This window comes from Macaca nemestrina, chromosome 7, assembly GCF_043159975.1.
Source record: "Macaca nemestrina isolate mMacNem1 chromosome 7, mMacNem.hap1, whole genome shotgun sequence".
Lineage (NCBI taxonomy): Eukaryota > Metazoa > Chordata > Mammalia > Primates > Cercopithecidae > Macaca > Macaca nemestrina.
The window spans coordinates 167,744,325-167,761,432 of NC_092131.1; the positions used below are offsets into that span (position 1 = coordinate 167,744,325).

Consider the following 17,108-nt stretch of genomic DNA (forward strand, 5'->3'; position numbering starts at 1 on the left):
ATGCTGCCTGGTGGCACCTGGGGGATTCCACAGGGACTGCCATGGCGCCTGCAGGGCGCAGTCTGGCCCTGACAGCCAACAGGCTCAGAAGCCTGATTTAGAGGTGGCTGGGAAGACAGGTACCAGCACCTAAGGGCACTGACTTCCACCCAGCCCAGGCGTCTTCCATTCCGTCCCCGTGCCTCCCTCTCCTGTCTGCACCTGGTGGCCTCTTCTGTCTGTCCCTCCAGAGTGCCGGCTGCCCCGCAGGCTCCCTCCAGGCTGCGTTCATGGCCCTGCCCCCTGGTGGCCAGAGCCTTCTTCACAGGATAAGAGCCAGGGAAGCTCCAGGGGCTTTCCTGGAAAAGTGAACCTTGGAAAGGGTATGTCCTTTTCACTGCTCCCAACAGCACCCTAGAAATGGCTTGGCCTTTCCCCTCCCCTGAGCTCCACAGAGAACACAGCCAGCAGAGGACACATTTCCCCGCCATCCAGAAATGGGTGTGAGGGACAGCAAGACTGGTAGAGACTGTCAGGCCACACAGCTGCCTGCACAGCACTCCCATGCTTCGTAGGAGGTGGGAGGGATGGCGGGGGCTGGCTCTCCATAGGCCAGGCAGGACAGGGAGGCTCACTGGAGGTGCTTCACTTTGGAGGGGCAATGTCAGGGGACAGCTTTCTCTTATTGGCACACAAGACTCCAAAAAGACAGCATTGTGACTGATTCCCAGTGCTAGAGGCCAGGCAGCCAGCCACATGTAGCGGTGTGTGTGTGTGTGTTTGTGTGTGTGTGTGTATTTATAGATATTTATAGAACAGGGCAGGGGCATACCACAGAGGAGGGCACATGTTTTCAGCAACAGTCACACCTGGAAGTGTCAGCTCACCACTACAACAGACCAAGTCACAGATGAAGAGGGCTGGCTTTGGGGCCGGGGGAGCCACTGTCAAATCACAGAACAGCCGCCCAAGCAGGCTTGGAAAGGGAGGCCTCCCAGAAGAAGGGGGATCTATTTAGAGGTCGAAGGAGGGCCTGGGGCTCTCAGGATGGGATGGAATTGCAGGACCCGATCGGCTGGCAGTTGGAGAGAAAGCAGAGAGAAAACAGGAGGGAGAAAAGTGAGCAGAGAGCTGATGAGGCAACTGCAGAGCACAGATGTGCCACAGCAGCTGTGGGAGGGTCGGGGAGGGGAGGGCACAGGTGTGGGCGTGTCAAGGTTCCTGGAAAAGAGGGACTGGAAGGGAAAGGCGAGGAAGATGGAGGGAGGAGCCAGAGCTTCACAGGTAGTGCCTGGGGGCTGTGGCAGCCCTCCCCACCCACGCACGCTGGCCTCTTCCATGGCACCCAGATAATGCACCCACCGGTCAGACCAGTGCTTAGCCTCCTCGGGCTTCCCTCTTCTCTTGTCACCCTGTCTTCCAACCCACTGATTCGGGACCACCTCTCGCCTCAGGGAGCCCAACGCAACAGCCACCAGGCCTGATAGAGACGGAACACTGCTTGAACCAGGATGATGAAGCTAAAAGGGATGGATGGCTGAAGTGATCGCCGAGAGAACCCTCTGGGTGGTCAGAACGCCCAGGATCCTCTGAAGGGACCCTGGGGGAGGCAGGGAGGGCAGGCCGCCGGATGCCACTGGCTATAGACTTATAAGTCTAATAGGGGAGCCTCAGCTTGTTGGGGGTTGCAGGTCGCAAGAGTGAGACTGGGCCCTTCCTGTTGGGAAAAGCAGAAGAGGGAGAGTCCATGGCAGGGGAGGTGGGTGGGCTTGCTGGGCAGAGCTCAGCTGGGAGTCCCCTTGGTTCAGTAGCAGCTCAACCAGGCACTGTGGTCCCCTTGGTTGAATAGCGGAGGCAACCTCTAGGAGCAACAGGCCAAGGTGAATGACCCTGCTGACCGGCGGTAGTGCTTCAGCAGGGGCCAGGGACCCTGCCTTCCGTCACACACTGGCAGCTATGATGAGACCTGGGAGGGAGAGAAGGGGGCTGTATGTCCCTACCTGGCCTGTGAGGTGTGTTCTGGGTTGACCGTGTGTATGGGACTCTCGAGGTTTTATCCTAGGTCACCACTGGATTGCCGACAGATAGAGGAGGTGGGACCCTGACTCTCACCCCTCCTCTGCAGTGGATTTGGCTCTCAGCACTCCCAGGCTGGGAGCCGGATACTCTGCCCTGGCAGCATGACTCAGACTGCACAACAGGTACCGCGTACCCAGGATGACATTCCTAGGCCTCTGGCTGCCTCAGAGTGTGGCCCCACACACAACCCCCTCCAAGCTCTAAGCCCTTACACCATAAACCATGAGCTTTCTGATGGTTCCAGAGAGCACCCACGTCTGTCAGCTTGGGCACAGAGTCTGTTCCAAGAGCCCCAGGCTCAGCCATGGGGGCTGGGGGACTTTGGGGCCTTGGGAGCCAGCCCTCGTACCTGGGTCCGGCAAGGACTCTCAGCACCTGCAGCCTAGAGTTGTCCACAGACCACGTGGGCGTGCTGATGGTGGCCTTGTTGATGTTGCCGATGACGCTGAGCGCCTCCTTCAGGATGTGGTGCATGTACAGCATCTCGGCGCACCGCTGTGCCTGCTCTGCTGACTCCTCCATCAGCGTGTTCTGGTCCCCACACGAGTACAGGGACAGGACTCCTGGTTGTCCTGCAGGTTCAATTTCAGGGCGCCAGGGTGGACAGCAGCTCTGAGAAGATGAACTCCTTGGTCTGAGAGTGGGCACAGAGGGAAGGAGGTTGGGACCTGATGCCTGCGCTGCCCTGGCCTCCTGCCGGGCCCTTCTGGGACTGTCTGCTGGACTTGGAGCCCTGAGTATGGCTTCTACACAGCTTCTACACCGCTTAGACTCAAAGATCTGCCTCCCCACCGCCCTTTTCTCACTCAGATAGGAACACTGAGGTCCAGAGGAAAAGTCACCTGTCCAAGGTCACAGGTCTGGGAGGGGACCCAGGACCTATCATGCCACCAGCACACCTGTCTACTCAGTTTTTTAAATAAATTTTTTTTGGAGATAGGATCTCACTTGGTCACAAGGCTGGAGTACAGTGGGCGAGATCACCACTCACTGCAGCCTCAGCCTCTTGGGCTCAAAGTGATCCCCCAATGTCAGCCTGTCGAGTAGCTAGGACTATAGGCACGTGCCACCACCAAGCCCAGCTATTTTTAAAATTTTTGTGTAGAGACCAGGTCTCACTATGTTGCCCAGGCTGGTCTTGAACTCCTGGGCTCAAGCTATCCTCCCGCCTTGGCCGCCCAAAGTGCTGGGATTACAGGCATGGGTCACCATCCTCAGTCCCATGTTATATTTCCATGAGATAGCTCTGGTCTGGACCGTGCCTGCCACCCTGGACCTGGTCCCATAGGGCTGGTTAGCATCTCCCCCAGGCCAACATGGCTATCTCCATCCCCAGTGCCACAGGAGCCCCCTGTCCCCATGAGGTGGTGCATGCATGTTGTTGATCATGACGTGCATGATGGTCTTGGGTGTGACATCAACCGTGAGGTCCCACATGGTGTTGTTGGCAATGGCCATGTTGGAGTCCTCCAGGTTCTGGGTTGTTTCCATTTGCCGCTCCAGCTGTGAGTCCATGGAGTGCATGAAGCTGTCGGAGCCATTCTCCTCGGCTTTGCTGCCCTATCATGGAGAACACAAGGGCATCAGGGTGGCCAGGCCATGCAGCCAGGCTCCAGGAATTCCTAGGATCTCAGCCCCTCCAAAGGTACCTGGAACACTGAGGCACAGAGAGAATCAACTGGCCTGAACACGCACCCAGCTCCCCACATGGCTCTAGTCGGTTTCAGGCCTCTGCCTCTCAGGACCCCAGATTCCCTTGATTCAGTCTCATCTTAGTTCTGACTCTAGTGCCCAGAATTTGCCTCAAGTTACCAATCCAGAAATTGGAAAAGAACATATCAAGGTCCCTGGCTTGGAGACCTGGACAAAGCTTGTGCCAGGCTGCAGATGCCTGGCAGGAGGCGAGAAAAGGGCACACTCACTTTCCCCTTGTCCTGGGAGGCCCACGCACCAACTTTGCCACTGCTGCTGCCACCAAGATACACAGCAAAGTAGACACACACAGAGAGGAAAACAGGAAGGGTTGAGTGAACCTGGGACACTGCACCCCAACTTTAATGCTTGTGGAATTCAGTTACCTAATATTTTGTTGAGGATTTTTGCATCAATATTCATCAGTGATATTGGCCTGTAGTTTTCTTTGTTTGGATGTATCTTTGGTTTTGGTATCAGGGCAATACTAGCCTTGTAGAAAGAGTTTGGAAGTATTCCCTCCTTCTCTCGTTTTGGAATTGTTTCAGTAAGGTTGGTATTAGTTTTTCTTTAAATATTTGCTAGAATTCAGCAGTGAATCATCAGGTCCCAGGCTTTTCTTTGCTGGGAAACTTTTTATTACTGCTTCGATCCCATTATTTGTTATTGGTCTGTTCAGGTTTTGGATTTCATCATGGTTTAATCTTGGTAGTCTAGATGTGTCTGGAAATTTAGCCATTTTTAGTAGGTTTTCCTATTTCTTTGCATATATTTGCTAATAATAGCCACTAGTGATCCTTTGAGGGTTTGGTTTTTTGTTGTTGTTTTGTTGACTTTTTTTTTTTTTGAGATGGAGTTTCGCTCTGTCACTCAGGCTGGAGTGCAGTGGTGCAATCTCAGCTTACTGCCAGCTCCGCCTCCCGTGTTCACGCCATTCTCCTCCCTCAGTCTTCTGAGTATCTGGGACTACAGGTGTCTGACACCACGCCAGAGTAATTTTTGTTATTTTTAGTAGAGACGGGGTTTCACCACGTTAGCCAGGATGGTCTCGATCTCCTGACCTCGTGATCCACCCACCTCAGCTTCCCAAAGTGCTGGGATTACAGGCTTGAGCCACCACACCCAGCCTGAGATTTTGCAGTACCAGTAGTCATGTTTCCTGTTGTTTGTCAATGTTATCTCGTCAAAAACCCAACTTTTAAAAATGTTTTTAAATTTTATTTTAGTTTAGTTTAGTTTTTGAGACAGAGTCTTGCTCTGTCACCCAGACTGGTGGGCAGTGGCACAACGTCAGCTCACTGCAAACTGTGCCTCCCAGATTCAAGCGATTCTCCTACCTCAGCATCCCGAGCAGCTGGGATTACAGGCGTGCACTACCATGCCTGGCTAATTTTTGTATTTTTAGTAGATACGTCATTTCACCATGCTGATCAGACTGGTCTTGAACTCCTGACCTCGTGAGCTGCCCATCTCAGTCCCCCAAAGTGCTGGAATTACAGGCATGAGACACCGGACGCGGCCCACAGTTTGTTGTTAAATTTTACTTATTTACTTTTTCTTTTCTTTACAGACAGGGTCTCATTCTCTTGCCCAGGCTGGAGTGCAGTGGTGCAATCATGGTTCACTGTAACCTTGAACACCTAAACTTAAGAGATCCTCCCACCTCAGCCTCATGGATAACTGGGAGTGCAAGTGTGCACCACCACACCCGGCTAATTTTTCTAGTGTCTGGTGAGACAGGGTTTTGCTATGTTGTCCAGTCTGGTCTTGAACTCCTGGCCTCAAGCAATCCTCCTGCCTTGGCCTCCCAAAGTGTCAGGATTACAGGCATGAGCCACCATGCCCGGCCTGTATATACATTTCCTTTTCCAAGTTATATAAAGTATGCTGTATGTATCCTTCTAGAATTTATTTTTTCACTTAGTAGTATATTGCTAAGATTCTTATCGTTGTTTATAGCTGGGATTCATTCTTTTTGACTGCTTGTGACATCACCAGAAGATAGAGATCCCGAGATCTCTTAAGAACTGCTGCTGGGAGTATACACTGGTATGACCACCTTGGAAAACAGTTTGACTCCATCTCGTAAGGTTGAATATTCACACTCCTCCCAGCCCAGCAGTTCTACTCTACATCCAAGAGAAATTCTTGTCTATATAAAACAGGGGATGCAGACAAGGAATGTTCCTAACAACTCTGTTCAAAATAGCAAAAATCTATTGCCCATCAACTGGAGAGTAGCTGACTAAATTGTGCTTTTTATTCCCTTTGACTTCCTGTAGTCTTATGATGCAAGTGGCTTTCCCATGGCTAGCTTGGGGACGGGGATACCCTTAGTAATCGAGTCAGTGGTGGCAGTCCTGCTTAGCCCTAGGGCAATCGGTGCTGCCCAAAACAAGTGTAAATAGAACAAGGTGCCCCATGGAGCCAATGCCTCGGGTCCCTGGAGATACAGGCCTGTCCCTGCAGGAAACAGCCATCATACACATCAGTCTTTTCCAATGCTTCTGTCACTGGCCTGAGTCCAAAGAACACCCTCAACCAAAACATTACAAAGTTTATTGGGGCTACCATTTATCGAGCATTTATCATGTGCCTGATCACGTACTAGTGTAGTAATTGCATGCATTATTTTATTATTTTATTTATTGACTTATCCATTTATTTGAAATAGGGTCTCTCTCTGTTGCCTGGGCTGGAGTGCAGTGACGTGATCACGGCTCACTGCAGCCTCAAACTCCTGGCCTCAAGTGGTCTCACCTCAGGCTCCCAAGTAACTGGGACTAGAGGAGTAAGCCACCAAGTCCAGCTAATTTTTTAAAAAACATTTTCACAGACATGAGGTCTGCCTTTGTTGCCCAGGCTAGTCTTGAACTCCAGGCTTCAAGGGATCCTCCCCCTTCAGCCTTATTATTGCATTTTATCTTCACCATCACGCTGTAAGAGTGCCTGGGGGTAGGTGCTCCAAACAGTAGCAATGTAGCAGCCTCCACTCATAGGTGACAACGAGACTCAGTGTAGACAGCAACTTCTCAAAGGTGACACAGCTGGAGGGTGGCTGAGCCAGGATGAAGACCTAGGACTCTAAAGCTGGTGCGCCAGTAAATGAGAAAATCTCTGGGGGTTCAGGATAGCTTCCTCCCAAGAAATCTTTCTCCAAAGGTTCTAAAAACAATGACAGGTCCATCTTTCATAAAGCAAACAAAACTAGCAGCCCCTTCGTATTAGGGTGGGGAGTGGGGGACGATAAAGGTTAGTTAAGCTCCAGGGCATCCCATTTTAATCCTACATATTTATAAGGCAATTGCCAGCACAGCACCCCAAACCTAAAGAACCATACACAGCTGTCTCCGTGGGGCATGGCGTGTCCCTGGATGTAAAGATTTTCCTATGTGTGCTTACAGGCCAGTAGCATCATTCTCAGTCACAGGTTAAAGGACAGCTAGGCCTGGCCTGCTAGGCACCACCGTGAGAATCTGCTGAGCTTTCCAACTAGTTTATCTGTTGTTTGCAGTGAAAGATGCCCTGAAAAGAAGGGGTGTTGGTGGGAAGAGTTCTGATTTGAGGTCCCCTGATCCTGGCACAATCTCCTTCCCCAGTCGCAGGAATCAGGGGACTCCATCTGTAAACACAGGCTCAAGCTATGTCCCCCAGCCCCCTCTTTCAACCAGGTGCCACCCTCTGCTTCTCTTCCTTAGACAGCCTAGAACTGCCACATTCCCTTAGGATTTGTGCCCTTAGGCCTGGCTTAATATTTTCCTCTGCAAAGAGCCATCTGTAGGGCCAGAGGCCGGCAAAGCCTAACTCATTACTGGATGCCAGTTCCTTTGCCTGACTTTCAATGACTCCTACCTTACCCCGGGGTTTTCTGTTTCTTGTCTCAGCACTAACATTTCTCATTCCTCCACAAGTTGAATTGCTCACTCCAGCCAACTGAAGCATGCTCCCCTTGACACAGTTAACTCTAGGCACATGGTTGGTGGTAGGGGAAAAAAAAGCATTATGTCAATTTCATTGATGAACAAAAGTGCCGGCTCCACAGCAAAGCCAACTTGATAGTGCCTGGGCCTCTGAGTTCAAGAGCCTTCTAGACAAAGGGCTCCGAGCTGAAACATGAACATGGACACATATGCCTCCCTCTCGGTCTGATGAGATCATTTGGATACTTGATTGTTATCCCTGAGCATTCTCCTTCCTCATTAATGCACGTGTAGCCAACACAATAATTATCATAGCCAATAACCGCTAAAGCTGAGGACTTTTGTGAGTCAGGCAGTGCCTTTAAAAACTCTAAAGTTTTCACACTCTCATTGAATAATTTCTGTTTTTCAGATCAAGTAACTTAGACTTACTGTCACATTTGGGATTAAGTTAAAAAAAAATACAAAGAAAGAAACTGAGGCTTAAAGCTGTCAAGTATTCCACAGCCAGCAAGTGACTAAGTTGGAACTTGAACCCAGGCAGTCCAGCCCTGGGATCCTGTGCCCTTACCCATGATCCAGTGTTGGCTACAGGAAACTAAAGTGTACACGTTTTCAACTATAGTTTAAATGGGTGACATACATTTCCTATAATTTCCCTAGGTGACTTTCAGTTTGGGGGTATTCTACTTACACAATCTCTGGAGCTAGATATTAACTGAGAACAGAAAGAAACTAATGAACTCTGAAAAACATAAAACATGAGCAACATGATATCACCGCAAAAGACAAATCAGCACACAGCCTTCTTGTGACTGTATTTTGCTGACAGTCCACGAGCTAATAATCAGCCTGAACTCAGCAGTGCTCTGTTCCCTTGGGACAGGGACACACACACACACACACACACACACACACACACACACACACACACACAAGAGTTGGTGGTTGTGCTTCCCTGAGCCTCCAGTCAGCCAGTGTGAGGAAGGGACCAGATGGGTCAGGCAGAAAGGTGCTGGGTCAAGGGAGGAGGGGGCAGCCGGGGGCGCGCGCACGCTCTGGACTCGTGCACCCGCCAAAACGGATGCGCGCGGGGCACGCCGGGTTGAAGGGTGAGGTGCGACGGGGACGGGGACGGGGACGGGGACGGGGACGGGGGTGGGGTGGGGCAGCCCTTTCCCAGGCGGTAGCGGGGGCGGTGGTGCTGTTGCCCTTTTAAGCTGCGGCTTGACAGGAGCCGCGCCTCCCGTGGGTGGATGGGTTACAAACGGAGCAGCTCCACAGGCCTCCACACAGCTCCCGCCAAGGCCTCCTCCGTGCCCCTTGCCATTTTCCAGCGGCGCTCCCACGAGGGTCGAGGCGGCGGGGAGAAGCAGAGCCGCAAGAACTCTGCCAGGAGGCCCCGCCGATGGTCGCCGCCATGCCAGCGGTTCCGGACAGGCTCCCCTTCCGCGCCCCTCCCGCCCGAGTTGAGTGTCAGGGCTCATGGCCAAACTGAAGTTGCTAGCGTCTATCTTCCACAAGAACTAGGAGCTGCAGCGGCCGCTCACGCTCCGCTGCAACATGAAGGGGCAGGGCGAGGGCAGAGAGGGGCGCCAGGAGTCCCAGGACACAGGGGTGCCTGCCCCGGAGAGGCCCCAGTTCCCCGCCCCTTTACCCCGCAACTGGCCTGGCCCTTGCCCCCGGGACGGTGGGAGGCTTGGGTGGGAGGAGGCGGAGGGCGCGTCTCTCCGGCTCCTCGCGCGGGGCAGGCTTGGGGGCTGCTGGCTCCTCTCGGCCCCCGTCGCCGCGCCCCGAGGTGGGAGCCCGCGGCTGCCGAAGCCCGCTCGGGTCCCATGGCCGCCCTCAGTCAGCCAGCCTGCTCCCAAGACCGCGACAGGGCGGTGCGGGGCGGCTCCGGCGTTTTTTGAGCCCAGGCGGGTAAGGGGAAAGGCCTTTAAAAATGTTCGGTGTTTTGGGCGGGCGCAGTGGTTCACGCCTGTAATCCCAGCACGTTGCGAGGTCGAGGCGGCGGATCACCTGAGGTCAGGAGTTGGAGACCAGCCTGGCCAACATGCTGAAACCCCGTCTCTACTAAAATATATAAAAATTATCCGGGCCTGTTGGCAGGCGACTTAATCCCGGGTACTTGGGAGGCAAAGGCAGGAGAATCATTTGAACCCAGGAGGCAGAGGTTTCAGTGAACCGAGATCGAGCCCTTGTGCTCAAACTTGGGGGATAAGAGCGAGACTTCTCTCAAACAAAAAAAGGTGTTTTGTTTTGTTTGTTTTGAGGCAGGGTCTCTGTCACCTAGGCCGGAGTGCGGTGGCGCGACCTCGGTTCATTGCAGCCTATGTCTCTTGACAGTCCGCGGGTTAAAGCGATTCTCTTGCCTCAGCCTTCTGAGTAGCTGGGATTACAGGCGCCCGCCACCACTCCTGGCTAACTTGTGTTTTTAGTAGAGATGGGGTTTCACCGTGTTGGCCAGGCTGGTCTCGAACCGCTGATCTCAAGTGACCCACCTTTAGCCTCCCAAAGTGCTGGGATTCCAGGTATGAGCCACCGCGCCAGGACCCAAGGCCCTTAAGTTTTAAGGCCTCATTCTTCAGTCAGGTTTTCCTTGTTCCTGCGTGCTCAGCCAATTGGTTTTGAGTTTGTGTTTAAGGAGAAACTAACAATGCAAATGGACTCGTTGATGGAAGAAAAGTTGGAATGCAGCCTCTGGTGCTGTGTGAGCGATCCATCTCTCCGGAGCCTGGCTGCGCGCTGCTGTGTTCTGGAAAGGCACATTGTACCATAGATGCGGCAGGTAAGAGTCCTGTACAGGTGCTCTGACCTTTTCCTTTCAGGCTTCTGTATCAGCTGTTTTTCCCCTGTAGAATGTGCCCCTTACCTCCACCCCTTAACCCTACCCAATTCGTCTTTACGTGTCTGGCCATCAAGGCTCTTCTGGATCATATTCAGTTCATGCTGGTATTTTCCCTTCTTCCCCTCCTTAGTCCTTACTATTTTTGCTTTGGTCATGTTATGCTATATTCTGTAAGCCTTTTAAATTTGTTTTATGGTGGCAGGGCAGAATATTTTGTAATTATACTTTGTGTTTTTTATCTTTCACTCAATAAATGCTTGGTAAATATTTGTTTTATTGAGTGTATGACCCTATTCTAGCTATATTGTGCTTGAACAAAAGTCTTAAGTGCCTTGTAAGTTAACTGCTAAGAATTTGTCAAAAGTGCAGAGATAACATCAAGAACTTGTCATGGATAGTACAAAAAGGTCTGGAAGGGCTTGATGGAAGTCTGTAAATTGACTTCATGTGAAAGACTGTGAGAAACGAAAATGTGAATGAAGCATGACTGGAGAGCCAGAGTGATAAAGCAAGGGTCCCTTTCTCCAGATCCTTTGTGACAGTGTTATGTGACCTCTTCTAGAAGATCATTCTCAAAGACAATGCCAGCTCAGAACCTAGGAAACCATCCACTGGGTTCCTGCAGGTTAGGTGTTCAAATCCTCATCAGCACCTTTGTTTTCTCTGCCTCAGTTTGCTTACAATGATGTTCTCAGTAGCTGTAATTGCTGTCTGGCTTTGAATACTTAAGCATTTTTTTTTTAGATCACAGGGGTTTATGTGCATTTTTATTTTACCAAGTGTTAGAATTTTTACTCTGCTTTTATGGGCTCTGTGTTAGCTACTTGGTCGTTTTCGTTGTAAAATGATTAGCAGGGAAAACTCGTGTGTGTGTGTGTGTGTGTGTGTGTGTGTGTGTGTGTGTGTGGTTTCTTTTGTTGTCAGAGCACTTAGAATTTATTTTATATGGTAATTGTCAGTTTACTGTATTCTCCACCCCACATTTATTGAACAGCAAAGTATGAATGTGTCCCATAACCAGCCTTCAGAAGAATTACAACTGCTGTATATCTGAACTTTCTTTTCTTTTCCTTTTTATTCTTTTTCTTTTCTTTTTTTTTTTTTTTTTTTTTTTTGCGATGGAGTCTCACTCTGTCACCCAGGCTGGAGTGCAGTGGTGCGATCTCATCACACTGCAACCTCCGCCACCCAGGTTCAAGCAATTCTCCTGCCTCAGTCTCCTGAGTAACTGGGGATTACAGGCACCTGCCACCTGACCCAGCTAATTTTTGCAGTTTTAGTAGAAATGGGTTTCACCGTCTTGGCCAGGCTGGTCTAGAACTCCCGACCTCATGATCTACCTGCCTCAGCTTCCTAAAGTGCTAGGATTACAGGCGTGAGCCACCATGCCTGGCTGAACTTTCAAGAAGTTCGTGCATCAATTTTTTAAAAAATTATGATATCAAAAGATAGCTGTGTCCTACATTTGGAAAGATAACAAAAACAACATTCTGGCAGGCAGTTTTGCTGACTGGTGCTTGATATAGAGCCACACATTGGTCTCAGTGGACTTATGGAGAAAAATACATAGAGAAAGTTTTTTCTAAATAAGACCAAAAAATCCTTTTCTTAAGCAGTGACAGGTAAAGAGGTTGTCTTGGTTAACCTTGAAATGTGTTACCCTTGATTAAGACAGTTTTATGATGGGGATGGTAGTGGTGATAAACTTGTTTGAAATTTGTCCACTTATAGTAATCTTTGTGGTGGCTGTCACAGACAACTTCATCCTCACAGGCCTTAAAATTACTATAAAACTAATAGAATGGAGGAGAAACAAAGGACCTGAATAATTAGATGCTTAGATAATTGTAATGTGTTTTCATAACCTGTGAAAATGAGCAGGTTAGAAGCACTTAAACATTCTATGTAACGTACACTGCCTGAATTTATATTGTGATTTTTGAGCACCATTTGCTGTTTAAAAACTGGTATATTGTAGGTCATATTTTAAAGACAAATAGAAAACTTACCTTTTCAAGATGGATATAAAGCTTAACCTTATCAAAATTACAGAATGTAAAGCATGTGATTGAAAAATATTAATGCATAGGTTTAAATATTGGTCATTTTAGATGTCTTTCAAAATAGATTATCTCTTAAATATTAAACTGAACAAACTGAACATGTTGTAGAGGTTATGCTGAAGGTTGTTTCCTGAAGTGGTGGATATTTTATAATGTGGATAACAAAGCCCTCTTATTTTAAGAAATTTAGAAAATTTTTAGGCAAAATTAGAAAATGTTACCGATAATTCTCCCACTCAGAAGGTACCGCTATCAGAATTTTGTATTTTTCCAGTCATCTGCTCATCTCTTTTCTGCTATGCTTGTATATGTTCCTTCTTCCTTGAAAAATCAGATTTTTTTTTTGTAATCTGCTTTTTCACTCAATAATATTGGAGACCCGTGTCATAACTTACTCCTCTACAGTGGCTTCAATTATTGTGTGCTTTCTGTTGGATGACTATACCATCCAGTCAGTCATGCCTCTTAGTACTAAATACATAGGGGTGTGTGTGTATTTGTGTGTGTGTGTGTATGTGTATTTTTGTTTGTTTTTTGTTTTGTTTGTTTGTTTGAGATGGAGTCTCACTCCGTCGCCCAGGCTGGAGTACAGTGGTGCAATCTCGGCTCAGTGCCAGCTCCACCTTCTGGGTTCACGCCATTCTCCTGCCTCAGCCTCCTGAGTACCTGGACTACAGGCGCCCTCTACCACGCCCAGCTAATTTTTTGTATTTTTAGTGGAGGTGGGGTTTCAGCGTGTTAGCCAGGATGGTCTCGATCTCCTGACCTCGTGATCCACCCGCCTTGGCCTCCCAAAATGCTGGGATTACAGGCGTGAGCCACCGCACCCAGCCGTTATTTTTTTCTACCTTAACTAATGCTTTAGACATCATTAGGTAGAGCTAAATCCTTGAAACCTTTCAAGTGATGGCTTTCCGTTCTCATTGCTGAATTGATTTCTAGAGATGGAACAAATTATATTATATGGAAACTTTTTTTTTTTTGAGATGAAGTCTCGCTCCTGTCACTCAGGCTGGAGTGCAGTGGCGTGATCTTGGCTCACTGCAACCTCCGCCTCCTGGGTTCAAGCAATTCTCCTGCCTCAGCCTCCCAAGTAGCTGGGATTACAGGTGCCCACCACCATGCCTGGCTAATTTTTGTATTTTTAGTAGAGATGGGGTTTCACCATATTGGCCAGGCTGGTTTCAAACACCTGACCTCTGGTGATCCACCTGCCTTGGCCTCGCAAAGTGCTGAAATTACAGGCGTGAGCCACCACGCCTGGCCTTTTTTTCTTCTAGGTACCAGCTTTTATTTATCAGTTTGGTAAAAATGTTAGAAAGTATGCCATAAAAGGCATTCTCACAGTCGTGGCACAAAGTATAATTATGTTTGACTTTCTAGGAAGCAGTTTGGCTTTGTAGAAACTTGCCTAACCTCTCCCCATTTAGGCAAGATGAATTCTGACTACCCCAAGGTAGCCAACCTTGTCCCTGTGATTCCAGATCTCCCAGAAAAAGAGGTCTAGTCTCAGGGAAAACCCAGATTTTCTTGGCTTAGCCCACCTTGACAGCTAATCACTGGAAATGGGGTGGGCTGGTGGAGTCCTTCAGTCAGGTTTTGTGTTAAGAGAGGGAGGTGGAAAGATGGGAGGGAGGTAGCAAAACTGGCCTGAATGGAACTCTGTAAGTTAAAATGGCAAAGAGATGTTTCTTCCAAGGAAGAAATTCTAGGGAACAAAAGAAAGTGGAAGGGAAGGCAGCAGTTCTCAAAGTTTTGGAATCAGGACTCCTTTATACTCTTAAAAATATATTGAGGGCCCAAGGAGCTTTGGTTTATGTAGGTTGTATCTATTGGTATTTATCACTAGAAATTAAATCAGAAATATTTAAACTATTCTTTAAAAGCTCACCACATATTGTTATAAATGTTTTTATGAAAAAGTTTCTAAACCCAAAGTAGCACAGTCTTACATTTTTTGCAAATTTCTTTGGTATTTGGTATGTCATTTGATCTGCATTCAATTTATTGTGTGATATTTGCTTGAAAAAGTGTGAACAATGTCCAGTCTCATACAGATAGCCATTTTAGATTATTGCGGATATATATATATATGTATATATATATATATATATATTTTTTTTTTTTTGAGATAGGGTCTTGCTTTGTCACCCAGGTTGGAATGCAGTGGTGTGATCACAGCTCACTGCAGCCTCAGTCTCTGGGGACTCAGGTGATCCTCCCACCTCAGCCTCCAGAGTAGTTGGGACTACCTGGCTAATTTTTTGTATTTTTTTTTTGTAGGGACAGGGTTTTGCCATGTTGCCTAGGTTTCTTTTTTGATACTCCATCAAAACTTGGTTTTTCTTGAACTTTGGATCTTTTACCCTTGCATGATATTATAACATCATGCATTGGTCATTTAGAAAATAATGGTTCACCTAGATCTTCTCCATGTTGATACATTTGATTATATAGTATCAAAGTATATTCATCAATATCACCATCAATCTCATCAGAATACTTTTGGAAAGCAATGGTGGATATAAGTTTTATAAAATTCTAATTTTTTGTTCAGAAGCTTGAATTTTATTATTAGCAGTTTTATTATTGAATTTTATTATGGCCTGTCGTTTTTCTTGAAATGACAGAATCTCATTTTTTGAGAAAATGTCTCCCAAAAATCCCAGTTGAAATAACATTGTCAGTACTCCTTTCAAGTAAAAATGATATTCCATTAAAGTGGTTAATTCACTTCACGACTAAGTCACACGAGGATTTTTTTCTCAGGCAGTCTGTAGGAATGCTCATGTGTGCTTCCAATCTCATCACTTGAAATATTAAAAAGACATATTCAAGGATTAAGATGTAGTAAAATTTTCACTGCTTCATCATAGGCATTCTTTTTATTTTTGAGACAGGGCCTTGTTCTGTTACCCAGGCTGGAGTGCAGTAGCATGATCACAGCTCACTGTAGCCTTAACCTTCCGGGCTCAATCCTCCTGCCTTAGCCCTCCAAGTAGCTGGGACTACAGGCATGCAACCACCATGTCCAGCTACATTTTGTATTTTTTGTAGAGGTGGGGTTTTACCATTTTGTCCAGGCTGTTCTCAAACTCCTGACCTCTGGTGACCCTCCCACCTTGGCCTCACAAAGTGCTGGGATTACAGGCGTTAAGATACCATGCCCGGCCTGCCCTTCCTTTTCAAACCTTTCCTGTGCATAGTGAAGAATACCATGGCTACTAGTAGTTTGGTGTTACTGCCTTTATTTGTGCTAAAGTACCAGCATTTTTACCCACTATTGTATTTGCACCCTTACAGCAAATGTCACCATGTTAGTATTCCTGTTCAAATAGTTTGGACCTGGGCGTCTGAGGGCCCCACTTTGGGAACCATTGAAATAGGTGCTTAAACCTACTATATATCATATCTTTTCATCTACAAGATTTTTAAAAACACAATTTCATTTAATTTTTTGTGTAATTTTTAAAATATGATTTTGAGGGGTTTCAGTCCAGAGCAACACATATTTTATTTTGCTTATGCTGAAGTTTTCTAGACAAATACTGACCTAATAGAATGAGGTCCTAAATCTAGTTGCAATTTCTTTAGCGAAAAAAAAAAAAAAAAAAAAAAAAAAAAACTAAACTAAAAACGTTAACATGGTCCATACGGTATATTCCCAATGTATGCTGAAGAATTTGAAGAAGAAAATGCAATACTCAGTAAGTGTTGTTCTTTATGAATAGGATTAATTCTGAACAGTTTCTTTTAGCCTGTAAAGAGATTTGGGACACAGTAAGAGAGGAATGAGAACAATGAGAATATAATAAAATAAACCATTATTGAAGAGATATACTGTTAATGATGTCCTCTTTCAATACAACTTGTTTTTCTCTTTTTTATTTTCTTCCTCTTTTTTTTTTTTTTTTTTTTTTTTTTTTTTGATACAGAGTCTTGTTCTGTCACCAGACTGGAGTGCAGTGGCGCGATCTCAGCTCACTGCACCCTCCGCCTCCCTGGTTCAAGTGATTCCCCTGCATCAGCCTCCTGAGTAGCTGGAACTACAGGCGTGTGCCACCATGCCCGGCTAATTTTTTCTTATTTTAGTATAGACAGGGTTTCACCATGTTGGCCAGGATGGTCTCAATCTCCTGACCTCGTGATCCACCCACCTCAGCCTCCCAAAGTGCTGGCATTACAGACGTGAGCCACCATTCCCAGCTAACTTGTTTTTCTTAAAAGAACCTTCAGTAAATATTTGGTTTCTGTGGCCTCAGCTATAATTCAGATTACGATTTTCAAAGCAGTGTTTCCTGAAGTTGTTTGTGCGAAATTGTTTTCCATGACTTGAACCTAGCTGTTCTGAAGCTAATATATAATAATAATGGCTTATCCCCAATTTATAATAGAAAACAGTACAAAGTAACAGACTATTAGATGGGGGATGGAAGGAGAAGGACAAGGGCTGAAAAAGTAACTATTGCATACTGTGCTCACCTTCTGGATAATGCATACATTTGTACTCCACACCTGAACATCAAG

The 17,108-nt window shown here is 47.3% G+C and overlaps 2 protein-coding genes and 1 long non-coding RNA gene across 6 annotated transcripts in view; 1 reads left to right on the top strand and 2 right to left on the bottom strand.

The window, feature by feature from the left end:
* Nucleotides 1–2,205: 2,205 nt before the first annotated feature.
* LOC112426264 (uncharacterized) lies at nucleotides 2,206–9,374 on the bottom strand. The gene is made up of 3 exons (XM_071099262.1): nucleotides 9,328–9,374; nucleotides 3,481–3,618; nucleotides 2,206–2,692 (listed from the first exon to the last, which is right to left on the bottom strand). Exons 2-3 carry the CDS (start codon nucleotides 3,597–3,599, stop codon nucleotides 2,206–2,208), a joined length of 606 nt encoding a protein of 201 aa, XP_070955363.1. The 5' UTR covers nucleotides 3,600–3,618; nucleotides 9,328–9,374.
* On the bottom strand, nucleotides 6,295–8,598 carry LOC139355483 (uncharacterized). Its single transcript, XR_011606194.1, has 3 exons — nucleotides 7,603–8,598; nucleotides 7,153–7,275; nucleotides 6,295–6,915 (listed from the first exon to the last, which is right to left on the bottom strand). It is a non-coding gene; the product is annotated as an uncharacterized lncRNA (long non-coding RNA).
* The window catches only part of LOC105463639 (lysophosphatidylcholine acyltransferase 4), a 129,864-nt gene continuing 121,495 nt past the window's right edge, over nucleotides 8,740–17,108 (top strand). The window contains exons 1-2 of one of the 4 annotated variants that reach the window (XM_071067140.1): nucleotides 8,740–8,782; nucleotides 10,315–10,458. In XM_071067140.1, the coding sequence (XP_070923241.1) occupies nucleotides 8,755–8,782; nucleotides 10,315–10,458 (172 nt within the window). In that variant the 5' untranslated portion in view covers nucleotides 8,740–8,754. Of the gene's footprint in view, nucleotides 8,783–9,668; nucleotides 10,202–10,239; nucleotides 10,459–17,108 lie in introns of those variants that run through there. The other 3 variants (XM_071067139.1, XM_071067138.1, XM_071067137.1) reach the window with 3 other exon arrangements.